At 41.4% G+C, this 17,500-nt stretch overlaps 1 protein-coding gene across 1 annotated transcript in view; it reads right to left on the bottom strand.

Annotated features, from left to right (window-relative positions):
* Nucleotides 1-3,441: 3,441 nt before the first annotated feature.
* Nucleotides 3,442-17,500, bottom strand: part of LOC104962171 (anosmin-1-like) — a 59,866-nt gene continuing 45,807 nt past the window's right edge. The window contains exons 9-10 of the mRNA XM_010790569.1: nt 3,904-4,047; nt 3,442-3,450 (exon numbers count right to left, since the gene is read on the bottom strand). Coding sequence (XP_010788871.1) covers nt 3,442-3,450; nt 3,904-4,047 — 153 coding nt within the window. The remainder of the gene's footprint in view (nt 3,451-3,903; nt 4,048-17,500) is intronic.

Raw genomic sequence — 17,500 nt, 5'->3', positions numbered from 1 at the left:
ATATCCACTCCATCTCTCTCTGTCACACAGGTTATTAATTTTATAGCCATGATTTGCCTGATACCAAACAACATGTTTAATTGTTTCTGTTTCAGATGTGATTGCCCTCATTGCAGTCCTCACTTGAAGAAGCTGCAGGAAGTCTGTGTAAGTGATCTGTGATTGATTGTTAAGTTGGTTTATTCATTTTAATATCTGCACAGCAAGCAGGCCCAAAATGAGGATGCCTTCACTGTTCACCAGGTGTAATACTGTGCCCAAGTTGAGCACTGCACTCTTTCTCTCACGTGCGCACACACACACACACACACGCAATAGCTATCTCATTCTCTCTACTGCACGCACGCACAAAAGGACACACGCACGTCATCCCAAGAGAGGCGAGAGCGAGCACACACGCATAGATGTAACTCTTTCTCTCTCTTGCAAACACACTCTCAGACACACTAACGCTGTCCGCAACAACGACACGGCACGAATCAAAAACCAGTGTGTTCCTCTCCCGCAAACAAACCAACCTGCTAATATTTAGATCGCGTCCAACACGCGCGCACACACACACATAATATGTACGCAAGCCAGCGAATGGGCACGCACGCACCCACACACACACACACACACACACACACACACACACACACAGACACATCGAAAGCCTCCGAAACTCACCCTTGGACGAGGAGAGATCCCCGAAGAGGAGCCCCAGCATGAGGAGAAGCGGGAGGTCGCGTCTCAGCCTGCCGCTCTTCTTCACATTCAGCCCCCTCCTCATCAGAAGCAGGTCCGTTGCTCCCAAATCCGTCATTTTGCTGTTAAATAAATCCAAGCTGGCTTAATTGTAAAGCCTTCTCCCCACCTTGCCGCTCTGCTTGGCTGAAGGAAGCGGAGGGGGGTAAAAGAGGACGGCCGCCCCCCCTCCTCCTTTTTCTTTCGTTTTTACAAAAAAGAATATTTACACCCGAAGATCAATCACGAATAAACCACACACACATGTCCATGTTAACGTTTGGACAGGATAACCGGTGACAGGTTGTCGGTTGTCTGAGATCGGGCAACACGCTGCTGGTGTGAGCTGTCATAGCAGAGAGCGGAGCACCGGAGGAGAGAGGCAGAGACAGGCAGAGAGAGACAGAGATTCAGGGGGGGAGAGCGGAGAGGTGGCTGGTGTAGGTCCGCACAGCACGGCGAGCGAGCGACGACTGAGAGGGGAGAGAGAGAGAGAGAGAGCATGAGGAGGAGAGAGGCAGACGCAAGGAGAGAGGGAGGCAAGTCAGGGAAGTAGAGAAGAGGGAGGGAAAAGTCCGGGATAGAGGGGGCCGAGAGAAAAAGGGAGAAAGGTATCTGGAAGAAGTAAAAACAGACTAACTGAAGAGGGAGGAAAGAGTGATAGAAGAGGATGGGAAAGGAGCTAGTGAAAGAGTAGAGGAATGACAAGAGGAAGGGGAAATGGGTAAAGAAGAAAGGAGGAAGGAAACAGACTTGATGGAGGACGGAGAGAAGGACAGATATGTCGGGAAAGGGTATGGGAGTAAGGAAGAACATAGGGAGAAGAAAGAGGGAGGAAACGGGAAAGTGAGAGAAAAGAAGGAGGAGAAGGGGGGATTGTAATGGAGGACACAAGAGTTAACGAAAGACAAGAGGAAGGATGAACAAGTGAGGAAAAGAGGAGGGAGGGAACAGACTTCCAAGAGATAGATGAATNACTGTCTTTTCATGGGCTGATTCTGTGAGAACAGCACCATCTACAGGCCTGGCATATGTACTACAGCGTCTCCAGCGCTTGCGAACGGCAATGTCCCTGCCAGGGACATTGCCGTTCGCAAGCGCTGGAGACGCTGTAGTACATATGCCAGGCCTGTAGATGGTGCTGTTCTCACAGAATCAGCCCATGAAAAGACAGTGTTAAATTGAGCGAAATGAGGAATGGCTGAAATGCATGATCTGTTTGGTATTTTCAAAAATAAAAAGTATAAATATGCCTTATATAGGTATGGTCCTATATGCTAAATATAGCATGATAGGTCCACTNGGGGGAGCGGGGTTACCTTGGTTGTTGATTGGCTAATGATTACACAAGCCAAAAAATCGTTATGACATCATAAAGTGGCCAAAATCTGATCAGCTCATTTTCAGACCGGTTTTTATATAAATTGATCAGGATACAAAGAGAGAGAATCACTTCACACAGAGGGGACACATGTTGATGTATAAAATACAGGAAAAAGTGGATTTTGCACAATAGGTGACCTTTAATGTATTTGTGTTTTCCATTGTAGTTTCTGTATACATTTGTATGTAGGGACCATCCTAATCAAGGTTAATAGCAATAGACTATATTTTTCATTAATGCAACATTGCTGTTTTTGATAAAGAAGATTCCTCACCTTTAGCTTTGCTGTAATTTCTTATCATTCTTAATTTATGATGCTGTATATCAGAGCAGTCATGTTTTAAATATATCCTGTCTGCTGAGGTCAGAGTTGAGAGCCATCACCAGGAGACATGACAGGTATGTGTCCATATGGCACATGTGTCTGCAAGTGCCTCACTGTTAATTCTTTATGAGCATACATCAATATGAATATTGTATATGAACACATACCAGAAGTGACATGAGTCAGATAGTCTGCTTCCTGTAAGGCTCGCAGAAAAAAAAACGTTGACTCTGGTCTTGTCATCCACAGCTTATTTATTTCTTCCACTCCACCGAGATATTACAACATGACAGGAGTCAAAGACCTCTGGCCGGCTGCACTATTACTCAGAGTGCAACTGTCAATGTTCATATCCAGTATTTTCTCTTCCTCTCATTCCTTTCTCTTTAATCTTCTGAGCAGCAATGATCTAATTGAGATTGACCTCTGTTACCACCACCTTCACATGTTGCTTCTCCATGAAGATTAGTGTGCAGTACATCCAAACACCATTTACATGAGAACACACGCACCGCTAGATATGATATCTCTCGGGGCCTAGCTGTAAAATCACTGCATCCATATCACCAACGTCACAATCAAGAAATGACTACCAGTGCTTGATTAAAAACAATTACACACCCACTAGGTTTATACAGTGTTTGTACCTAGGCCGACTTTGATTTTGTCTTATCTGCTTAGCATTTTGGGCAGAGAGAGAGCTGGTGAGTTTTTCAACATATCAATCTCCTTTGTTCATTTTTCTCACTGATGGCAGCAGAGATATTTGGCTTCCTGTTTTGGTTTTGTTGCAGGCTGTAACAATAAGCGTCCTCCTTTGTAATTGATTTGTCTGGGGAGAATAGAATAATGATTGTGCATGCACAGTCCTTTCTACAAATAAGTGCTAACCAGTCAAATGTATTGTGGCTCACTAAGGTAATGTATTACCTAATTAATGATTTACCTAAACATTTTCCAATGCAGTCTATCTTTGTGCGTACTGGCAGTGTTTTGCTCTAATGACTCACAGCCACTGCAGAGAAATACAGAACAAGAAGGATATAAACAATGTTATACATTTATTAATTTTTCTGTGTGTGATTGACATTCTGCATAACTTACCTCACAGCTGTCAATCCTGGATTTTTTATACCCAGTGAACACCAGCGAACCAGCCAAAAGGATAGCTTCACCCTTCTACATCCTGCTTATCTTTATGATTGCACACAATACAAACCAGTTATATCTTTCATTTTGATAAACTGAAAGGTTCAGTATGCTTGTATTTTACTATGTTGCACATGATGTCAACCAAACTCTTCTGAATGAAAGTTAAGATGAGATCAGATGTTCTCGGTTTGCAAAGAAGCAAACCAGCAGAGGAGATGTAGCTGGCCGTGGCCCTGTGTGTTCTGTATCGAGGAGCAGTGTATCTCCTGTCAGAGGCCAGGGTCTTAAAGCAGGTCGTGAGTTGAGTCGATCTTACTTTCTTCTTCCCCCATCCTCCGCTCATAGAGCTGCTGGAGGATTGAGCACTGCTCCTCCTTTGGCTTCCAGGGTGATCCCCCTCCACAGTTACACTCTGAAAGCTTGCCGTATAGAACCAGAAAGGAAAAGGTGAGGAGGGTCTCTATATGGAAGACGTAAAAGTTGCAGAGGATGAAAGGGGCTACATCCAGGAGCCTCTAATGAAGTAAAGTAAATTCTAATGCCAGCCTCTTTTGATCGTTTTTTATTTTGTTGTTGAAGAAAAATACATAGTGGAAAATGCATTTCGCCAGGAGCCTATCCTAAAGTATAGTTCTGATAAAGGAAAAGTTGTGACTTCCGTCTCAACTCACATTTTCCTCAAAGTTTAAACATGTTCTGTGGTTGTATAGCTCCTCCAATGACCTCGCTCTTACAGCTACATATTTTCCACCCAGGATGCTATATGTGGCTGTGGTGTGATAGTTATGCTGCTGACATGTTCTGTCATGGTTATCTCGCCAGCCTACATTTCCCGGGGCCCACGCATGACAGCTCCGTTAATGGTTTCACAAATGTGCAGCACCATATCTTCAGGATTAAGGGTACATCTCATAGGGTTTGTAATTGATGGCAATATCAAAGAAACGCAAGATACTTTAGATGTTAAACAGTGGGCATTCAATAGGGAGATACGATCTGTCTTGTGTTGTCCCCAAGTGACAAGGTCATATATTTCTTTCTTGTCTTGTTTTCTTTTCTCTTGTCTTGTCTTCTCTTCTTGTCTCTTCTCTTCTCTTCTCACAGCCAACATGTCACCCTTTTCAGTGATTTACTGACTCCTCACACATTTGCTCAGTGACATTAATTTTGAAAAGTGACAAGCAAACAAATCAAACTTTTTATCTGGGGTATCAAAGAAAATCTCATTGAATGTGTGCAGACTTGATTAATATGTATATTAACATATGATGGCCTCAAAGCATCTCCTTGAAAAACTAAATAGAGCTTTGAATAGTAAAACTTCAACATTGCCTCTCTTCTTTGTTTGTAAATGAAATGTAACTGTGGAAGCACACGGGATGATATTTTAGACCCGGGAGGCTGCTCCTTTGAATGATGATGATATTTCAAATTCAGACTTTTTACATGCTAATAATATGGAATAAGGTGTTTATTATTATTCTAACAACTGCATCATTGTGCTTAATCTGGTGGATTAAGGCACTGACTCCAATTCAAAACAGGAAATTGGATTAAATTAAAGACGTTATCCTCTCAGGGAAGGTGACTGTGACAGAGGCCAGGCTGTATTTCTGCAATATGGCCACTGCAGCACCATGATAAAAAACTCTCTTAAATGTGAAATGATACTTACACAGTTGGCAGGAGTATCATGTTGCTAGCCTACTTCTAGTGAGTCCTCACATCATAAGATTAGTGATCTGATTTCATGCTTTTCTCTTCTCCCTGCCACTCCTTATCCTCTCCTTGCTTTCCTTTCCTCCTGCTTTCCTCTATAGCCAGTGCTAACTAATGTACCATCATATAGCTTGTTGAGGCAGAACTTGGGCAGGTGAGAAAACGATTACAGTTATGACTTATATTAACATGCAATGCTCTATAGAATGTGAATTATTTGTTGCCATAATCCCTTAGATGAGGATGCTTCTATGTGCCCTGGGCTCTGACCTGAAAGACTGTAGCATTTGACACGTACAGTATGTGTAGTGTGCCTCATCTCATGACTGTACCAGTGACGGGTGTAACCTCAGTTTGAATGCCATACTCCATAATTCAGCCAGTCATCTAAATTATATACAGATTGTTGTAAGATTTTGACTTCTGCTGAACACTGAAATCCTTTTTGGAGCTGTCATGATGCATCGTTACTCAAAATAGAGATAAGTCACTGTTGGCAAACAATATGATTAAACAAACCTTTTACATCTCCATCTTACATAACCACCGCATCTAGCTGCCATGTTTAGCTTTGTAAAAAGAACTCTGTCAACCATTTTGGGAATGGAAATCTCTGTAATTCGTTAAATCAGTGAATAATACAAGCTGCAGCATTGTAGTGATAACATAATAACACGTTGCTACAGTTCTGTGGTAGTTCTATTCTTCTGGTGAAGCATGGCCTTTGAGCCAGAGACATTTGAGATAAATGTTTAAAGACAAACCTCTCTTAGGTTGAACAAACAGTTTAGCAATAGAAGCAGACATGCGTGCATTGGTGAGGACTAAACTTCACCCTGAATGACAAAACATCTCAAGAGGGGGTGTTTGCTCCAAGGACGGTGGGTGATCAAAGGCCTTCTTTAGCTGACATCGTCAAACCTCCGACTCACTAAAACAGGTCTGTAATAAATCTGCTCGATGCTGCAGGGACTATGCAGAATTGTGTATATTGCTGTTCTTTTTTACTGACTGTTTTTAATCATAACTGCAGTGGTAACTTTTAAGACATTACATTCAGCCATCTCTCAATCCACAAGAGTGAAAGACAGATTTTTCCCTTTTTTAGTTAACGAAGCTTTCCTCAAGCCTGCTGGTAGACACATCCAATATTTGTTATTTATCTGGCGTTAGATTTTCAAACTGGGAAAATGCAAAGCCTTTGTTGACTGTGTCTAGAAAAGAGGAAAACACATTCAGAAATAACTTTTCATTACATGCTTGGTTAGGTTTGCATGAAGAAATACACTGGAGCCATCTGGCATGAAGATCCTGTATGTGTTAAGGAATTGTACTAACGCGGAGCTGGCCCTTTATACATTTGCGACTTCAATCACAAATCATTAGCGCTTTCCCAGCGGCTCAGGGGTGCATGAGTGGCAGGTTAAACTAATCCATCCGGGGCTTTTATGAGCAGTACATTAGGCAGGCCAGAGAATATTCTCAGACAACACGCTCCGTCTCCTCTCTGACCACCAGCTCTCTCCCCGTGGTGGAAAGTGAGGGATCTGAGAGGAGACTGAACAGATATAAAAACTAATTTGTTCCTGTGCCCAATACGATTTGTAATGCCAGGAAGTAATACATGTGGGTACTGACCACTTGCAGTGCGACGCCTCTCTACTATGCAAAAGCTTTTAAAGATGTTCACTAGTATTTGAGTGATGTCCTAAATTAAGCAACTATATTATACTTTATTTGGGGGTTTTGGGGGGGCTTTTTTTTTTCTATATTATTGTAATATTATACAAGTGTTTATTCTTAAAAATCTAAAACTATTTTCACTGTACTTTGCTTTGTTTGTACCACCACATGATGAGCCTGTAAAAATCGTTAACTACTAAACAACAAACATAGAAAGACCAGGACTCAGTGAGGAGCAACAATACTACTAAATACAGTTTCAGAACGTGTGTGTGTGTGTGTGTGTGTGTGTGTGTGTGTGTGTGTGTGTGTGTGTGTTTGGTGGGGTGTATGGTGGGTGGGTGGGGGCTTGTAAAAGAGAAGGAGAAACAAATCTAGCTGTCTTTCACTGTTGGCTTGGTCAGAATCAAAACAACCTACAAATCAATGTTCGAAAAACAAAAAAATAAAAAAAAAACATACGAGAAACAGCCAAGCAGAGGGAGAAAAGAGGGAGCACAAGAGACAGACAGAGAGCTTATTAGTCGCTGTCAAAAATATAACTTACCGCAGGAACTCCTAAGAAACTTGGAGGAATACAAAATGTAAAAGTAGAAAACCCAACCCCGGCTTTCATTCACTGAGGACATTTCCTATTCCAACCCAGCAGTCCATCAGGGAGCATCTGAATAGATATTACTGGAAATATTATACTGACATGAGCGAGTAATTCTTAAACAATCCCATTAACATACGGTATGGGAGGAAATCCTATCATCTCTAGCAGGACCGCTAAATCTGCATGTGCCAAGATAAAACCTGAGACCAATCCTTTTTTTTTTTTAACATTGTTTGACTTACTTTGTGTGTCTGCCCTGCATACGTGTGTGTTTGTCCACCTGTGTGACTACATTGTGCAGGGAACTGCTATGTTGCATCTCCAGAATTGCCGTCATTTCCCCTCTTGAGTTTTTTCATCATGGGGGGAAATAGTGGGCATTTAGCCATCACTTTGCCTGCACTGTGTGTCTCAACCTATTAACTAGCAGCTTAGATATAACACAGCGCACCTCAATTACTAGGTGCGACAACCCATTGCCTGACAACATAACATATTAGACAGCTTAGCTCACTTATACGTGTCTGAATTTATTGCCAGTCTCTTACGATATAGAGGATCATTTGGTATCTGCTTGGCTTGTTAGGTGTTTATTTGCTTCTAGAGGTAGCATTTAGCTAATGAAGAAAGAGAGAGTCTGAGCTAGGAGACAAGCGAGGGATTCGTTCTGTCTTTATCCAGCTCAGTGTCTTTACGTTCATTACTGATCGACACACTATAAATAAAAGGGCTAATGATGGGAGGATATCGACACAATCTGTAGGCGTGAAGTGTCATTATTTTACTTTTGTTTATTTGCATTGAGTCAGGTAGTATTATGTTATAAATGATTTGTTCTCAATACTTTTTTAGAAGATACTAACTTTGATCTGGGATTAGACTCCTTATTTAATTTGAGGTTTGAGTCAAGAGTGCTTCAGTTTAACCCGTTTTAGATTATGGGATACTGAGAGCAAAGTGTTGTGGTACATTTCCCTCATAAAGATACATTCAGTTAAGTTAGGCGTACTTAAGATAGCTACAGTAGTGGTGTCAGGATCATGTTTTTTTGAAGAGAAAACATGTCACTGATGGAATGTTACAACAAAAAATGTACAATTGTGCTGTGGTGTTAAAGAGTGGTGGTCATTGCTCCAAAAAGATATTTGGCTGAGTGCATCCACCGGCTGCAGGCTGACACTTTGGCCTGACATCAAGTATACTTATTAAGGTTAATTGGTGACAGCTGGTATGACCTGCCACACAACATTTGTCTTCTTAACTGTTCAAAACGCCAGCCAGCACCAGCCATTGGAAGAAAGAGATAGTCTGAGTTTTGTACATTTGCAGATTTTCACATTCACACATTCTAACTGTCGCTCCCATATGCAGTGATAATCTGTACTGTCGGCTTAGAGGAGAGCAGAGCTGCAACACTGCTGTGTTTTATCTCGGCCTGAGAGAGTAGAGAGAATAACTGATTTGATCACATTTATTTTCTTGAGCAGATTCGGGCATATGAAATAAAGTCTGATCCTTAGGATCGGCTTGAGACTACACCGAGGTAAAACTACTAACTTTATGAAGGTTATAATGTTGAGTTTTCTTGAAACAGTTATAGAGAGGATTTGATTGCACTTTATGGTCATTTAGAGGCAGTTCTTCGTAGTGCTGCTATATTGTATCATGACAGCGAGTTTAGACCTTTCAGCGTAATGCAATCCACACAGCAACACCAGACACAATGAAAGCAAACCAAAATGTATAGACAGTAATAATGTTTGATCTTTACAAAACTGAAACACAAACCTTTATTAAAGTAAATTACTGGTGTTGTATAAGGCTGTATTGAGGTAAACCTAATGACAACAAACTGATTGTATAAAAGAATAATGTGTACCAAATTGATACAATAGGCTTGATTAATAAAGACATTTTATATTATAAATTATATAACAATGACACATATCTTTAATGCAACCACTTATACAACAAGTGTTTCTGCAATATTTTATATTTGCTTTGTTTTCTACTAAAAGGTGATAAATGATTTTAATGTCATTGTTTGACTACTGGATCATGTTTCTATTTATAAACAGAAACATGATCCAGCAGTCAAACAATGACATTAAAATCAGTGTTTAAAAACGCAAGATATGCTAAACTCAAAGTTTTACCAATGTAATATATATACAATATACATATATCTTATCTTATATCTTAATATTCCAAATCGAACCATTAAGTGATATGATTCAACGATAAGTAAGATTACAAGGTAGTGGCTCATATGCATCCTTATTCTCGACATGCATACATGCTCTCTCTCTCACACACACACACACACACACACACACACACACACACACACACACACACACACACACACACACACACACACACACACACACACACACCATCACCATCACTTCAGGGGACATTACATTGACTTACATGCATTTCCTGGAGACTTATCCTAACCTTTACCATAACCAACACATGCCTAACCCTTAACCTAACCAAGTCTTCACCCTAAAATTAATTAGGGTGAAGATTCCCCTCATGGGCACCTCCATTTTGTCCCCATAAGGGAGGCGAGTCCCCACACGTGACTGTAAACAGATGTAGGTCCCCACAAGTATAGTAATGCTAGGCTACACGCACACACACGCACACACACACACACACACACACACACACACACACACACACACACACACACACACACACACACACACACACACACACACACACACACCAGGCAGTGGTCCGGTTTAGCTTCAGTGTTGCCTTAAGCAGTGGTGTTGTAGTGGGGATTTTTTTACTGGGTGGACGGGGTGGTGGGTGGACGGGAGCCACTCGCGCTCGTGAACTGTCAACGGGGGGGCTTGGGGGACCTCTGTGTCGCCTGTCAGCGCAACTTACATGATGCCGTTTAGACAATATAATAATAAAGGGCGGTGCCGGCTGTCAGCGAACCTATCCGGCCTTTCTGCGCGACTATCACTCAAATGCGGGACATAGTCTCAATGTGTGGGACGCGGGACAAATAATAAAAATGCTGTGTGTGCAGTCCCGCACAGTGCGGGACACCTGGTCACCCTACACACACGGTTCTGCCTCTCACACACACACGCTTCAAATCAAGTTGCATAAATGCTTGAGCTACGTTTTTATTATAATTACTGTGAAATCTGCCTATTATGTTTTCGTCATTAATACAACAAACAAACACTTGCAACTGATAACACTGGCAATGTATTAGACTATTAAAAAAAGAAATCATGCTTCAAATAAGTGGGGGTACGGCATACCCCCGCGTCCAACGCCCACTACACCACTGGCCTTAAGCAAATGAGAAATAGAGAAAATGAGGTTGGGGGAAGTCAAAGGCAATGACGAGGAGGGTTAGGCAAAGAGAAAAGCTCAGAGGGAGAGATGGAGAGGAAGAGTGAGTGTGAAGAGCAAACGGCGAGGGTTGAATAAAGCTTCCGGGCCCCAGAAGGCCGAGCTCTCAGACATTTTAATCAATAACCGCAGCTCTATCAAAGGACGGCTGATAGGCCAGAGACAGAGGGATTGTTCTGCACTCACTGCCTCACCCCTAAGGAGTGACTCAACACTCTGGGACAGGGTGAGGAGGAATTTGGCGGAAGAGACGGATGGATGATGAGAATGACAAGGAATAGGGAAAGGACAGATAGCATGGCAGAGGGAGGCAGAACAGAGCCGACAATAGAGACACATTTATAGAGACACAGGGAGGCAGAAGAGGGCGAAATATTTCTGATAGATATTCTGTGTGTGTGTGTGTGTGTGTGTGTGTGTGTGTGTGTGTGTGTGTGTGTGTGTGTGTGTGTGTGTGTGTGTGTGTGTGTGTGTGTGTGTGTGTGTGTGTGGCTCTTATCTGAAAGTGGATCACTGATAAAGAGATGAGGGGGGGTGGAGTAAAGTATGTGTGCAAAGGCCTGGTGTGTCCTTAAAGGCCCTGACTCACCGAGCCGATTTCGGTCGTCGATAGATGTCTGGCCTTCGATGAGCGTCCTGTCACCCTACTACTCAGATTGGTGTGTCCCGCACCGTCGTGTCTTTTTGGCTGTGCCGACCATAGATATATATAAACACTAGATGACTCACCCGCGCTGCTGGCCAATGGAGACCGACGTTGCCACAAGGCGGCCATCTTGCCACAGGCAGCTCGCTCATTCATAACATTATGTCTATGGTGCACTATTGAAATAACCGTAGATTGCTCAATTTTCAAACGGTTTGGTTCGTTATAAACATCAAAGATGTAGTTATGATACTGCATACTTATCATTATAATCATGAACTTTTTTTTCTCAACATGTCTTGTTGTCTCCTGTATCATAGCCATGCTAATAAAGTTTCTAATAAACCAAACCGTTTGTAAATCAGTCAAGGTTTCAGCGAGTTAAGAGTATTTCTGTGCAGATCACTCACCTTACAACAGCTGTAGCAGTAGTTGTTGACTGTGGCAAGATGGCCACCGGTTAGCTAGGCTGGCGACTCCCCCTTGAGCCATCTAGTGTTTATATCTATGGTGCCACGTTTTCCGCCGCTGTCGGTAAAATAAATCACTCTGATTGGCTGTTCAGCTTAGCGAATCAGTGCATGAGAAGCGAAACGGAAGTGAAGAAGGCACACACAGGCGGCTATTATTTTTCATTTTCCAGTACCCCACTAAACATGTTTTTGAAACGAATACACGCTACCGCCGCCTGCTGGTAAGGAGAGTTATTGCCACTCACGCATGCGCAGTTCGTACGTGCCACTTGGCCGTCGGCTGAAGTCTTTGCGGTGTGTTCCAGTGCGACTGTTGGCCAAGACACAGGAGACGTGAGGCGACACAACAGTCGGGTCTGTCGGGACGTGTTCTTTGGTGTCAGTTTGGTGTGTAGGGGCCTTTACATGCACTAATGCTAATAAAACTCAAAAATAAATTATTAGTAAAATTACATTTAACCAACCTCATTCGATAAGTTGTTCAGGTTATAAAGCTTGTTTTGAAAAATAATGTGGAAATGAGTAGGGGGATAAAAAGGTATGAAGTGTATACCTTAACTTTGGTTTTTATCCATTAATCTAAATATTTGCGCCGTTATTGTTTTCCCCTTATTGTTCTCCTACTGTTCATCCAATAACATTTCTGCAATGTATATAAAAGAGCTGCCAACACTTATATGTTAAGTCTCATTTGTTATATTTAAATATGTGTGACTAACCGTGGGGATGCATATTATATATTTGTGTTTGGTTTTAGCGAGTAAATGATGAGGATTCTTTGTTTCAATCCAACATTTGTGGCTGAACCAGGTTCTTAAGCTTTATAAAAATGCATGCACATAAATCAGTACAGCCAATATATTACATATTTTAGCCTGTTCCATTTAGGTTGGGCAATACAGAATAACATGCTGCATTATATTTTACAGAGCAATATCAGTTTACTGTATACATTTATACAACCACAAAGAAGTCTGTAAGAACAGGGAGGTATAGTTAAAAAAAATGAACCATACTGTATAACAACATTATCACCTTTTCCTAAAGTCTATTTTAGATGTCCATATATTGTTACGTACAACATGTTCTCGATATATAGTTAGCTGCTTGTTTGCATCTGGAAAAATGTCTATCTGATTAATCGAATAAATGTACACCTGTTTTTGTTTTGTGAAACTCCCTGATGATGCTAGGAGCTGGAGGCAGACATCCAGCAGGGACAGGACTAACATCGTTGATGCTATGAAGAAGTGACTCATGACCTTTACCACCTTACCTCTCCTCCTCCTCCTCTCATGTTTGTTACCCGTCAGTTTGCCAAAATAGTGACTTTAAGAGAAATGAAGCAACCCTTAGAGAAAATAATTCAGCTAAAACCGGAGTCGGAGCCACGGTTTGGTTCCTGGAGGGAGATATGCAGCTCTGTAACTCTCCAAGGATTCAGAGTGTGACGTGTTTTCAAGAACCATGTGCTAAGCATTGTAACGCTCCAAGCTCTTAAAATGCTTTCTGTTTAAACTCTGCAACCCGCTGTGCCTGTTTCTCAGAATCAGTGTGTGTGAGACTGAAACCCCCAGTAGTTAAAATGCACACAGCTCATCTGGATATGTGTTTGGACGTTTGAATGAGAAGTGATTAATTACTCAGTTTTGCACCCCACAGTTACAGTGCCAGCGAACACTGCTGTGTGCATGTACACATGATTGTGCATTTACGGTGTCATGTGAGGTGCAGGGGTGGGTACATTTGTGACTTGTCCAAGATCTTTCATCAATCTACACTGAAAAATCCCAGTTCAACTCACATTACTAATAATTAATGGATAATAATTTCATTTATCTGCAGTGTCATGTCTTCCTTTTCATTATCAGAGCTGTAATGTGCAATTAAAACATATGAAACCCTGCGTCCCAGCCATAAATTCAAAAAGATGCTCTAAAAGGTCTCGGTAAAGTGGCATTTGAATTTGGAATGATTGTGATTGCAATTAAAAACTCCTCATTTGAATTGTGTAACCCTTTTTTCATGAACCTAATCAGGCAGTAATTGTAAATGCTAAACCTGAAGTTTCACACTTGTTAGAATAAAAAATAACTCTTCTTGACAAATATTTGACCAAAAAAATCTTTTTTTGTTACATTTTTGACATGATAGATTTCCTAATAAAAAATCTGACTCAAAAAAACCGGTCTGCCTCCTTCCTGTCATCTCCTATCAGAGATACATGCCTCTCAGCAGAGTGCATCCCTTTACTACATGCAATTGTGAAGGTGTTTGTTCCACATGTCAGAATCTCACTAAAAGCTCATTATTTCCTCCATGCTCCATTACCAGCAGGTTTCACATCAAGAGTTGCACACATTCATCAGTGTGTCTAAATCTAAGCCTCTTTCTAAGACTGTTCTGCAAGAGACTTTTGAATTGAAGGTCTGTGGATTATTCAGAGTAACCAGGACACTGTTGAGTTTATCGTTTTTTCATAATTTTCTGCACAGCAAATTTAATTCCATTCACGTCTCTAGTATTTTCGTAGTCAAAGCAATATAACAATTTCTGTGGCTAGATATCACACAGTGAGACATGAGAAATATATATATTTATATAATATTAGCTGAACTTATCCTTTCACTTCTGGCTTTTCCTTTATAAAAGCAAATGTGTTTTCTTTAAATCTTTCAAATAGCAGTACATCTATTCACTTGTTAATGCTATCCACATTAATATGTTTAAAACGGTATATTGTCCCTGTTTTGCTGGATCCCTGGTTGTTATCCATTCTGATGGCAGCAAAATCATGATACAAATTGAAGAGAGAAAAGTGTACATTATAAAGAATATCCTTTATCACAGCTAATATTGCGTATGGGTACTGGGAGACCATTTTATGTTTGGCTTGCTCTTTTAAAACCTGCATTTCGTTATCCCTACATATGGGTTTTCACCTTTTGAAATGGCTTCTACTGTATAGTAGAGTATAGCTGGGCAATGTGGTGGGAGTTGATAGATAGAGAGAGGGAAAACACACTAGTGGCAGAGGAGAGAGGGAGAGGGGAAAAAGAGGGTCAAAAAACAGAAAAGCGGTGGAAAGTGGAAATGTATAAAAGAGAGCCACAGAAAGAGAGGGGGAATGGGGAAGAGCAGAGCAGGCAGATAAAAACAGAGACTTATAGACGCGCAAACTGACAGCCTCTTGACATGAAAGAAGAGGAGAGAATAAAAGAGAATATTAAAAGAACTGTAAGCATGCACTTATATCTACACACACACACACACACACACACACACACACACACACACACACACACACACACACACACACACACACACACACACACACACACACACACACACACACACACACACACACAGTGCAGTCAGTGTGTGTGTGAGTATTGCCTGCTCTGTGGGAGACTGTGCTTGTGTTTATTAGATGTGATTCTCAATCTGGAATAAAAAGGGTAAAGCGTGAGAAAAATGCGCAAGAGCCTCCAAGATCAAGGGGTAAGATCTGGCACAGTGTCATGTGTGTTTTAAGACAGCGATAGAGAGAGAGGGGGGGGAGACACAGAAGAAAGAAGAGAGAAACGATGGACAGACTGCAGGATAGAGTGAGACAGGGGGGGGGGGAATAAGGAGAAAATTGGAGAGGGGATAAGGTAAGGTGAAGAGAGACTTTTCTTGTTGTTCTCTTGTTTTTTTCCAACACTCATTTAGCGTGAAGCCTTGATAACATCTACTGAGGCACACACTCAACACACACTGCAGAGTAGCTGCATGTATTAGAGGAGAGCATGTATTGCTGTAATGTGTCACACCAGGCTGAGCTTTACCGCTCACTAACAAATAGCCCGCAGCAAAACACCCAAAAGCACAAGGTTTCAATTCACATACATATGAATGCATATCTATTCACGAGGAGAGATGGAAAGTTTGAAGGCCATTACATGTACCGTATGGCATGTATGCTGCTTTTCACAAGAATGCTTTGACTTGCTCACAGATAGGGAGAGATGAGCAGACAAGTAGAAACTATTCTTAGTCTGCTGCTGTTTACTGTCTTGGCATCATCAGACGCAGACACAGGAAAATGAAGATCCACTGAAGGAGGAACATGCATCCGTCATCTATAGACCAGGAAAATAAAGTGAGGTATATGAGATGGGGTGGGTACTTAAGTGGACGACTAGAGAAAAGAATGGAAATAAAAGAATCGACACAAGAACAGAGGAAAGGATATAGAGGACAAGAGGAGAGATAACCAATGTTCTTGTATTAGCTCTAATTCCCCCTAATGTACCTGGTATTAAAGGGAGAGTTCACCCATTTTCTCTGACCTTGTCTATAGCACTTTGAGAAGCTATAGAGATACAGAGCGGGCAGGGATTGTCTGGCTCTGTGTCAGCCGTTCATCCCCACGTCATTCTTAGAAAAAACAGAAACCATTCTCATTTTATTGCTGCATATTTTACCTTTTCTGCCATCCTTGTGCTCATTCTTCCATGCTCCCTCCCCTGCCCTCCAATGCATACGTACATCATGCTAATGGTGGTGAAAATAGATGCGCTGCCTTTCAAACTGTGTTCTCCTAATTGCCACACATAAGGTGACATTTTAATATAGCCTTAGACAAAATTAGTCTGGGTGTTGCAGCAGCAGAAAGAGAATACAGCAAGGAATAACAACAACATGCTAAAAATACTATAACTAAACTATAAACATTGTGCAGCTTAAAGTTCAACACATGCCGAGATGAATCTGAATGCACCGAAAAGGAAAACCTGTCCTAACAATCAGAGGGTATAGTCAAAATGTACAGTTTTTATTTTATTAGATTTTTATTATTTTGTTCTATTTCTTCCTCTGATTCACCTAATTTGAATCTGTCTCAGGGGGATTGGCAATTTGTTGTATTTGAACATTTGAATTTGATTGAATAAGGTGATCAGTTACCAAGTAACCCAGTTGTACATACTGTAGGACTGCTATGGTGAGTAATGATAATCAAACAGCCAGCTCGTGTTAGGAAAAATCTGTAGTTAAAGGTATTGTTTAACATTTTCAGAAACACTTTGAGCTTGTCTGGCTGAGAAAAAGCTGAGGGGACTGATACCAGTCTCATGGATATCCATGAAATATTCAACTACAGCCGGGATTCATTTAGCTTTGCATAAGAACCGAGGGCAGGGGAACACTGGCTCTGTCCTCAGGAAAATAACTCACCAATTCACATGTTATATCATATTTGTGAAATCCTAAGTAAGACATGTGTAGAAGTAACAGTATGTGATGTGATACACACACACACACACACACACACACACACACACACACACACACACACACACACACACACACACACACACACACACACACACACACACACACACACACACACACACACTACTAC

Source organism: Notothenia coriiceps, unplaced genomic scaffold (assembly GCF_000735185.1).
Source record: "Notothenia coriiceps isolate Sejong01 unplaced genomic scaffold, NC01 NC01_scaffold00034467, whole genome shotgun sequence".
Classification (NCBI taxonomy): domain Eukaryota; kingdom Metazoa; phylum Chordata; class Actinopteri; order Perciformes; family Nototheniidae; genus Notothenia; species Notothenia coriiceps.
Note: the sequence above shows the minus strand (reverse complement) of the source record. Positions and strands in the feature narration are given on the sequence as shown.